This window comes from Sinocyclocheilus rhinocerous, unplaced genomic scaffold, assembly GCF_001515625.1.
Source record: "Sinocyclocheilus rhinocerous isolate Xijiao unplaced genomic scaffold, SAMN03320098_v1.1 scaffold219, whole genome shotgun sequence".
NCBI classification, from domain to species: Eukaryota; Metazoa; Chordata; class Actinopteri; order Cypriniformes; family Cyprinidae; genus Sinocyclocheilus; species Sinocyclocheilus rhinocerous.
Genome location: NW_015666166.1, coordinates 60,572 through 71,125, shown reverse-complemented (window position 1 = coordinate 71,125; position 10,554 = coordinate 60,572). Strand labels below are relative to the sequence as shown.

At 33.5% G+C, this 10,554-nt stretch overlaps 1 protein-coding gene across 1 annotated transcript in view; it reads right to left on the bottom strand.

Annotated features, from left to right (window-relative positions):
• Positions 1-9,021: 9,021 nt before the first annotated feature.
• Positions 9,022-10,554, bottom strand: part of LOC107731821 (nuclear mitotic apparatus protein 1-like) — a 21,432-nt gene continuing 19,899 nt past the window's right edge. The window contains exon 23 of the mRNA XM_016543004.1: positions 9,022-9,180. Coding sequence (XP_016398490.1) covers positions 9,157-9,180 — 24 coding nt within the window. The 3' untranslated portion in view covers positions 9,022-9,156. The remainder of the gene's footprint in view (positions 9,181-10,554) is intronic.

Here is a 10,554-nt window from a genome sequence, read left to right as displayed (position 1 = left end):
TAGGAAACGTAACATTATAAAAACATGTTGATTCAAAAAAAAAGAAATCAAGAAGTGGTTATATTACCTAAAAATAAATAAAAAAAACATTTATGAATTGTTACAAATTAAATTAAAAGATTCAGTGGACCCTCGGAACCCAGTTTGAAAAAAAAAAACTATATAAAAAAGTTCATAAAATTAGTAAAAATTAGTAATTCAAAATAATTAATCATTTTCACAATAAATATTGATCTTTAAAAAAAAAATCAGTGCAGCCTCACTTTGAAAAAAAATTTAACTATTTGCTAAATAGATCAGTTAAGTGAAAAAAAATTAGTCATTCAAAGTTTATAATTCTCACAATAAAAATATATATATATCTATTTTTAATTTACATATTTTCTATCAAAAAATAAATAAATTTCAGTGGACCCTCAGACCCAGAAAAAATGTCTATATAACAAAGAGCTCATATAAGCAAAAAAAAAAAAGGGTTATAAAAGGGTTATAAATGCAGCGTAAAGTGTAATATAAAAATAATGCATTAAGTGTTGATTAAAATGGGAGTGATCTAGTTTTGTTACAACACTCATGTCCAGTGTCAGAAAAAAAGCTGGATTATTATAGTGAAAAAATACTGGAAATATGGGAAATGGCAGTGGGACTCAACACAGGACGGACTCAAACCTGAATTCCTGCAAAAAAACACAGATGCTGGCTAATTACTGTACGCTTAGCCTGGACTCCAGCGGGCAGCTGCTCTTCTGCAGTTCATCAGCAGAATGCTCTGGTTCATCCTCCGCTCCGACACCAGACGTTTCCTTTGCATTAAACGAATCGTTCAGCTCAAAGTTCAAGCTGTCATTGCTGGTGTCCTGCTGTGTTTCTCTGCATCTCACATCCTCGGTGTCATCTATCATCTTCCTCCTCTCTTGCAGACACAAACACAGTTGCATGTGAAACTAAACTGAAACCTCAAAAAGAAGGAAGGACTCAGTGTAAACCAACCCGAGCCTCCAAGCTGTTGACTCTGGCCTTCGCCTGGTCTCGTTCCATCTGAAGAGCTTCCACTTCTCTCTTGCTGGCCTGCAGGGAGTTCACAAGAGATTTGTTCATCTCCTGTGCCTCCTGGCTTTTACCGCTGTAACGCTGTCATTGTGTGAACATAATCTTCTCCAGGAGCTCCTTATTCTGCTGCTCCAATTGTCGAGCAACGTTTTTAAGAGCGAGAATGGAGCCGTTTTGCTTTTCCACTTCAGCTCCAGCTGAGCTCGAAGCCTCTTGGATCTCAGCTGTTGATTCTTCATCTCAGCTTTAAGAGAACTTATTTGAGCGTCTCTGTCAGAGTCAAGAGCGGACATTTCAGTATGAAGTTCCCTCACAGTCCTCTCGAACCCCTGAGCTTTTTCTCTTAGCATTTTTTGACGGCAAAGCTCTTGTTTAAAGCTAAGATTCCTTCACCTCGGCCAACTGGTTCTGAAGAGAAGTCTATTTTTCCTTCAACAAACTGTGTTCCCTTACCAAAAAGTAGTATACTTCAAGTTTATTTTATTAAGTATACTTAAGTAAAGTTTAAGTATATTTTTTAAGTATACTTTATGTAGTAAGTATACAAATATCAGTGTACTAGTAGTATACTTGTAAGTGTACTATTTCAATACTCCTTGGGACTAAATTGGCCCACTTTCTAGTATATAAAAGTATACTTTTAAGTATACTTTAAGTTATAGCTCAAATATATTTAGACTTTTTCTAAGCATAAGTCAAGAATACTTAAATGTCATTTTAAGTATATTTCTGAGAAGTACATAAAGCCCATTTCTGAGAAGTACATAAAAAGTAGACTAAAAGTATACTTTCCTATTTTTAGTTTAAAAGAAGTATACTAATAGCACACTTGAATAAGCTTCTTTTTCGTAAGGTTTGTGCCTCTAAAACAGATAATTCTTGTTGTTTCTGCACTTCATTTTCACTGTTAAGTTCTCTGCACACTGAGTCCGAAATTTTCGTATGCGTTTTTTCGTATTCGAAATCCTAAAAATTCGTCACGCACAGAAACCTTGTACGTTAAACCACGTTTAAGCTGTTTCCTTATAATGGACTTCTATGGGGGATAACACTTAAGGTGATATTATTCACGTTATACGCTGAATAAGAGCTCGTTCTTTTGACAGTAGCAAGTGTTTATTATAAGTAAAATTGGACAGAAGTTTGGTTTTCCCCAGTGGTTGTTAAGGTACGTTAAGCCACGTTGTTTCCTTATAATGGACTTCTATGGGGGAGAACAATAGATATACAATATATAAATAGTATCTGACCTGAGCAGCAAAAGTTTGGTTCTCCTTTATTAGTTCATCAATCTTTCTCTCTTTCTGAGTGTTTTCGGTTTTTAAGTATTGGCATTGCTTTACAACCTCATGCACTCTGCGGCGAAGACTGTACAAGAAAAAACTTTTTTTATTCAAATAATTACTGTAAACCCAAATGTGTCCCGTATTGCACCTCACCTCTTGTTCTTCTCCTGGAGTTCCAGCAGTGCGGCTTTATGGTCCTTCTCCAGCTCTCCTTGTTCCCGCAGCATTCGCTCCACCCTGTGCTGTAACTGCGAAATCAGACCCTCTGTGTGCAAAAGAGAAAAAGTAATTGAACCAAGTTCATATCAGAGCACCATAGTTCATCTCATTCACTAAAATTAAAGGAAACATGGTGATGCATGGGTACTTATGAGTACCTTTCTCTGAGATGATGCTAATCTGATTGGCCAGTTCTTTCTCCAGCTCGTCTCTCACATCTCCCTCATGCGCCAATTCTTTCCGGAGTCTCTTCAACAACTGTGGCTTGCTCATTACGTCCTGCACTGGGGAGCTGGAGATCAAGGATGTGAGAGAGTTATACTGGGATTTGTCAGTCAGTCACTTTCAATCACCTCATTATACAACAGCAGGGAAAAGCATGTGAACCTATTGATCATTTGCATGAATTGGCCATATAATTTTATCTCATCTTCAAGTCTGTTAAAATGGTAAATATTCACAGCAGAGGGCAAAAAAAAAAAAAAACATACAAGGGAAAAAGTCAACTGCTAACATACTCGATATGTTAAGAATGGAACTCAAAGATATGACAAAGACAACAAATATTTTCTCTGATGGCCCAGTCAGGCAAGTACTTCTGGTTTTTGTCAACGTTTTTCTCTGTAACCACAAAAGAATGATCCGTTTTCATTTTTAGATATGTATTGTGAATATAAATAATGTGTCATTTTTTTGGGGTCACACATTCTTCTATAAATACACAAACAAATAATAAATAAAAACATTTTTGTTAAAATCTTTAAAAAAATTATATAAGCTGGATTTTATTTAGCTATAAATGTAACTCAATTACAAAAATACTTTCTGCTCACTAATGCTGCATTTATTTGATCAAAAATACAGTAAGATCAGTAATATTGTGAAATATTTTTACAATTTCAAATAACTGTTTTCTGTGTGAATATCTGTTAAATTGTAATTTATTCCTGTGATCAAAGCTGTATTTTCAGCATCATTACTCCAGTCTTCAGTGTCACATGATCTTCAGAAATCATTCTAATATGCTGCTTTGCTGCTCAAGAAACATTTCTGATTATTATCAATGTTGAAAACAGTTGTGCTGCACAATATTTTAGTGGAAACTGTGATACTTTTTCAGAATTCTTTGATGAACAGAAAGTTCAAAAGAACAGGATTTATTTGAAATAGAAATCTTATATAACATTATAAATGTCTTTACTGTTGCTTTTGATCAGTTTAATGCATCCTTACTAAATAAAAGTATTAATTTCTTTCTTTCAAAAAAAAAAGAAAAGTGACCCCAAACTTTTGAAAGGTAGTATACACCATAAAAAAATGCACAGTGGGGTTCACACCAGATCAGATGATGCAATGATGGATGACCAGCACCTACCTGACCGAGCTGCAGGTCACCGTGAAAAGCTCTTGAACCTGAACTGTGGGAGGGCTCTGGACTCGGCTGATGATCGGAGACTCTTCATCAGTGTATAAAGGCGAGCAGCTTTCTTTCTCACTGCTGGAGGTGGAGAAAGTCATGACAGCTAGAGAGTAAGACAGAAAGAAGATCAATAGACCTGCAAGGATGCAATATAAACATTAACTTCACTTGTTTCGCTTCCTAGGCTACGTTCATGGCCAAAAAAAACAACAAAAAACAGGTTAAAACATAGAAAAGAGGGTTTAAAAAAAACCTAACAAACAAACCTTAAGATGTTAAATGTCCCATTTTAATACTGAATTTGAACTGATTTAATAAAAAATTTATTCTAGAGCAATGTATTAGCAGAAGAACAAAATTTCTTCAAAAGACTAACATCAGTTCAAAAAGGTGTTTTACAGGCAGAAAAGAACAACACAGAAAATTTTTTTTTTTTTAAAAAGTCTGTTTTAAAAACACATTCTCCAAGTTCTTGTGTTTCATGTTATTTTTTGGGGGGGGGATTTATTTTAAAGAAATGTTTTTCTAAACATTTAATGTCTTGAATACATGCAAGTAAATCTTAATCATTTCCGAAGATTTAACCATAATAAAGTATCTAATATTTAAGAAACTTTGACTTGTGAGACACAGCTATAAGGATGTTTTCTGTGTCATATTTTATGGTTTTCTTGTCACAAGTCAACAAAATGACTTCCTTCTGGAAGTAAACTTTGATTTGGAGGTTTTTCAAACATTAATAATTGATTTTTATTATTGTCATTTCTTCATGGTTTTAAAGAAAAAAATAACCGTTTAAAATTAGACTTAGAAATAATTTTTTGAAAAATCTTTTTAAAAAAGAATTAATACAATTCTTTTTTCTTTTTTTTGAAACAGTTTCTTCAACCTTTCGACAAAATCTTAAAAACAAAAAATTTTTGCAAATGCGCTTTTTGTTAAGTATCATACATCGGATTTTTATGGCTCTTGTAATATGATATGGAGAATATGGCATTCATACTCCAGAAAACACCTAAATTTTTCAAAAAAAAAATATATATATGAATAATCAAGTAAACCTAGTGTTCATGTTTAAATATCAGTAACAATATAAAAGTTATTTTACTTCATAAAAAAAAAAAAACAGTGAATATTTCACATCAGAAAGACACACTAAGCGCAAGGTGGACAATTTCAAATATACTAAAAGGCAAATCATGCTGATAGTTTAGAGGACTTTGTTGGGTTAATGTATTACATTATCAGATAGTGGCATAAACAGTCTCACGCCATTAACAAAACGGTAAACAAAGAAAAGCAGAAGCTCCAGCTCGATTCCCCGTAACATGAGGGATGCCTGTCTCGGGCTGAACTGGAAGTCAGCTGCATGTAGAAGGAAATAAAGGTAAGCAGCAGCTCATCCAAACATGTGTGTGGCACCATCGCACAGGGATCCCGAGGCCTCGACAGGCCCTGTCGGCAGGAGCCAGCATCACTCTGTGTGGCGTCCAGGACTACGGCACTGATCAGCTCACAGCCACACTGGGACCAACCACAGTCTGAACTATCACGACCCACTCTGACCTGGATTCGAACCTGCAACCTTCTCACCTGCAGTCTAACTCCTTATCCACCGCCCCACCGTTACTCAGGACTGGAGATGATACTCACCCTGTAGCATACTGAAGACAAAGACACACATTACCCATCACATTTACATTCAACACTTGCTTTTATCCAGAGTCACTTACAAATGAGGAACATCACAAGCTATTTGTCATGGTGCCAACAATAGTCACAGTAAACAACGCCAAGTTTAGTAAAACTAGACTAGTAAACAAGTAAATGCAGAAAGGATAAACTGTAATAAAGCACAACCGAGAGCAACAACTTTTTCAGAGGCCTCTGTATTTTTTCCATCAAAAACAAGCTAAAATGTCAGCCTTACGAAATTTGATTTGAAACAAAAAAGTATTTAAAAATCAAAGATAAAAGACTGTACGTCACGGGAAAGAACTACGATCCAACTGACAATCGAATTAAAAACATTGAATGAAAAAAGTAATGCTGATAATATAGGTATGTGTAGAAAACAATTTTAATATTTATTGCAAAATCTGCATATCATGTTTAAGCAGTTAGAGAGAATAGGCATACTGACTATTGGCAAGGCTTTATGTGGGCAGTTGCAGAATCTTGAGAAATGTAGGCTACTTTTAACTTTGCGCAATTTTTTTTAAAAGTTGAAATGATGCAGACTGATGACTTCACCAAAAGCATATGCCATTGATAAACAACCTTCTTTTAGAAGTTATTGTTAAAAGGCATTGCTGGGAACGCCCACAAAAACGTCATAACCGTTAATGCCGAGGGGGAAAACAAACCATTCGAATAGGATTTGGAATTCTATATTAACAGAAAAATAGAGTGTATGATAGAAATGTGTATATTTGATGTACTTTTTTATACAGAAAACGAAAATTTGAATTGTAAAGAACGACATATTATATACATTTGTTTATTTTGTTAGGAAAATTCCATATACATAAGAAGAAGTGGGCTCAATGTAAACCAAATTTTGCACATTTTATAAACGACTTTAAATGATATGTAAATCTCTTAGAACAAACAAAAAACAAAAAAAGCATTGAAAACATTGAACTTTATGTAATTTTCTTCCCTTTTTTTCTCTGGCAGCTAATAATGTTAATTTGATAATGTGAATATGTAATACCTCATGTTCTTGTGGCATTGAATTAATAAAGCATTTAAAAAAAACAAAAAACATTCGGATTAGTGCTCGGAGACCTTGTTAGGCGCTTGAGCTTTACTTTTTGTGATGATTTCGATTGATTTTTGCTTGGTGCAATGCCGAAAAGTTGCTGTGTGGCGTTTTATGCGTATGTTGCTCTCTCGAGCGGCAGAAATGATTTTATGTAGGCCATTCTGAGTCAACACCATGCTTTTCCAATGAGGGGGAAAGTACTGTTTTCCCCCACGCCGACTCCGCCCACACAGCTATGACGCGACACCGATCAAGTCTATGGAGGAAATTAAAGGGATTTTTACATCCTCTCGCACGTGCGGTATGACTCGTTTACTCATTCACTACATAGTGAAGGTCACATACTTCACAACATTAACGAGGAGCGAATGAAAATGGACATTTCCAGACAATGTTGCACACTTTGCATGAGATTATATATGCATCTCATTTCAAAACTGATATGGATTTAGCTTTGTGAACATCAGATTTCATGTGGTATTTTACAGTTCACACTACAAATGTCAGAAACACTGTGAGAGTTAAGTTACAAAAAAGGTATTTCTATCATATTATCACAGCTCACACTCTGTAGGCAAACATTAGGAGTCGATGCCCGTCCATCATCTGGATGATTTTGGTAATGTGCTCCTTGATCTGTCAGAAGAACATCGGTCACTGTAGACATCCGATTAAAACATATCGGTAGGCTACAAAACATTAAAAGATGACAGAGTTGACTTACCCATGACAACGGCGCTGCCTCCTTCACCACATTTAACTGAAAAGTAATCTGATTACGTAACTTGTGTTACTTGTAATGCGTTACCCCCAACACTGTATATATATATATTAATTCAGAGCTGGGTAGTAACTGATTACATGTAATCTGGATAACGTAATCAGATTCCAAAAATTAAGTACTTGTAATTAGATGATATTACATTTTAAAATATTCATCAGACTACAGTTACGTTTCATTGATTACATATTCACATAATAGCAACATATTATTCAGAAATCAGTTCAGGTTTAAGAAGTGTTTCATCATTGCATCAACTACTGATGAACACATTCATTAAAGGTAATTTAACCATGCATTACTGTGTCTTTGGAAGGCTTTTGTCTTTCAAACACATTAAAATGTGCAAATTCATGTTATTTCTTATTTACATGTAATGCAGGCATTCCCAAACTTTTTTTGTCAGCTAAACCTCTTTCACCTAATATATTTACTTTAAGTACCCCTAAGGTTTTAAAATAAATATTTTAATAATTAAGCATCACATTGCATGTTCACAGTTCTTTGAGGGTGGTTAATGGTCACATAACATGCAGATAAACAAATAAAATATTTAATTTTTTAGTAAGCATTTTATTTTGATTGTCATTTTAAAATGATTTATTAAAATAATTTATGAATTATTAAAATTCATTATTTTAATTTAAAAAAAAAAATGAATTTCATTATTAGCTTTTCATTAAACTCATGAACCATCTGCAGTTCCTTTACGAAGCCCAGTTTGGAAAACCTTAATTTACTTCACGATGTTCATAACAAAGAATGGAATATATTTTCTTCATCTTTGTATTTTTATATCAATATGGTACAAGATTATCCTATTCAAATCAATGACAACTCAAATTTATCATAAATATAGATTATGAATCCTAGTAGAAATAATTTTATTGAACACCCGGTTAAATGTCTGAAGATTTCATGCAGTCAGCAATTTAATATCCTTTTGATTTCATCTTGCATTTCTAATATGGAACTCTTTTACAGTCTCTCATAATCTGTTTGGCTTGTTATATTGAACACATTTAACATCAATACTATTAACATAAGTTTTATCTGACTGGTACATACATTATCTCAATTTTCCTGGCAATAACTGAAAATTCTTAATTTTTTTCTCAAATTTTGATGCCTTTAATTGTTCACATTTTAATATACAAGCCGAGTTGTTCAACATCCAAAATGTATCTCTCAGCTTCAAATTTATATTGCACATTTTTAAAATGTAAAACAATGTATAGATCTCATTATATAGCTTATTTATTCTTTATTAAACTCGAATGTATCTCTGTAGCTTTAATGTTTTAAGTTTCTAAAGCACTGAACATAAAACAGAATTGTGAAAAAAAACATTCCAAACACTCTAATGTATATTAACTCTCAATAGAAAATTTTCTATATTCATACATAAACTGCTTATATTTAGCAATGGCTGAAAAACCTGTCAAAGATTTGATGTAGAATACTTTATTACAGAACAAGGAATACATTTAAATATTATACAACCAGTTACATAAACAGGACAGTAATTAAGACCACTGCATCCCATAATAAAAATAACTTAATTACAAAGAGAAAAGATAAACAAATAAAAAAAGAAAAAGAAACAGATGGTTTTGCAGTTGAATTCTCAAATTTAAACCTTAATCCTGATCTTCATCTGTGGAGAAAGAAAGAAAGAAAGAAGAGTCAGAAAAGTATTCAATGCATTAAAATACATATGCATAGAAATTTCAATAGCAACAGGAGAACAAATCACATTTTGAAATTCAGACACCACATGTTACTCTAGAATATATCTGGAGTTACGCCATTATCAGGTGAAATGATCAGAAATGCAGTGAGACCACCACCAAACATACACAATACTACTGTGATTTTTTTTCTTCTGTCATATATATTTCTTTAAACAGCCTATTTTTGCATGTATATCAGTGGACATGACTACTGTATTTTATTCACATGCAAAATGGACAAATAAAAAAAAAACTGAGCAACCATAATACACTGAAAAACTCATTAATTGTTTAACACACTGCAAAAAGTTATTTTAGATGTTCACAATTGCCGAGTAATTACTAGAAACAACAACTAGAAAACAACTGATGTGTGGCCACATTACAACAGCTTTAAATGTGGTTAGAATATCTGCTTTAAAATGTTTAATCTTTTTTTAACAAACAAAAAAACACTATTATAAAAGTAATCATATAAAATTAAGAACATTTTACGTATAAAATTTTGCATTCAATAGATTATCTAGCTGATACTTATTTTAAAAAAAAAAAAAAAAAAAAATGTCTGAATTTCATGACATAAAATTAGGTCACACCAGCCACCAAACTTACAAAGCCACAGTTCATTTAAGCGAATTGAAAAGTTTACCAGGAAATTTGCTAAAAAATGTCCAAGATTAGGATGAGTTTGTTTCTTCATCAGATTTGGAGAAATGTAGCATTGCATCGGTGTCTCAGCAATGGATGCTCTGCAGTGAATGGGTGCCGTCAGAATGAGAGTCCAAACAGCTGATAAAAACATCACAATAATCCACAAGTAATCCACAGCACTCCAGTCCAGCAGTTAACATCTGGAGAAGTGAGAAGCTGCATGTTTGTGATAAAGAAATCCATCAAGATGTTTTTCCTTTTTTTTTTTTTGCTTTAAGTCTTCTATCCATAATAACACTTCCTCCAGTGAAAAAATTAATCTGGTCTGAATCAAGAGATGAATCTGCACAAGCACCGTTTACAAGCCAAAACAGGTGGATTTTGATGTGAGAGACAACAGGAGATGGACTTTATCACTGGCGGACGCGATATTATGGATTATGGACTCATATTTTGGCCAGAAGTGACTGTTTAAAGTTAAAGGGGTCATATGATGCGATTTCAAGTTTTCCTTTCTCTTTGGAGTGTTACAAGCTCTTGGTGCATAAAGAAGATCTGTAAAGTTGCAAAGACTAAAGTCTCAAATCCAAAGAGATATTCTTTATAAAAGTTAAGAGTCAACCACACCTACCTAAAACGGCTCGTTC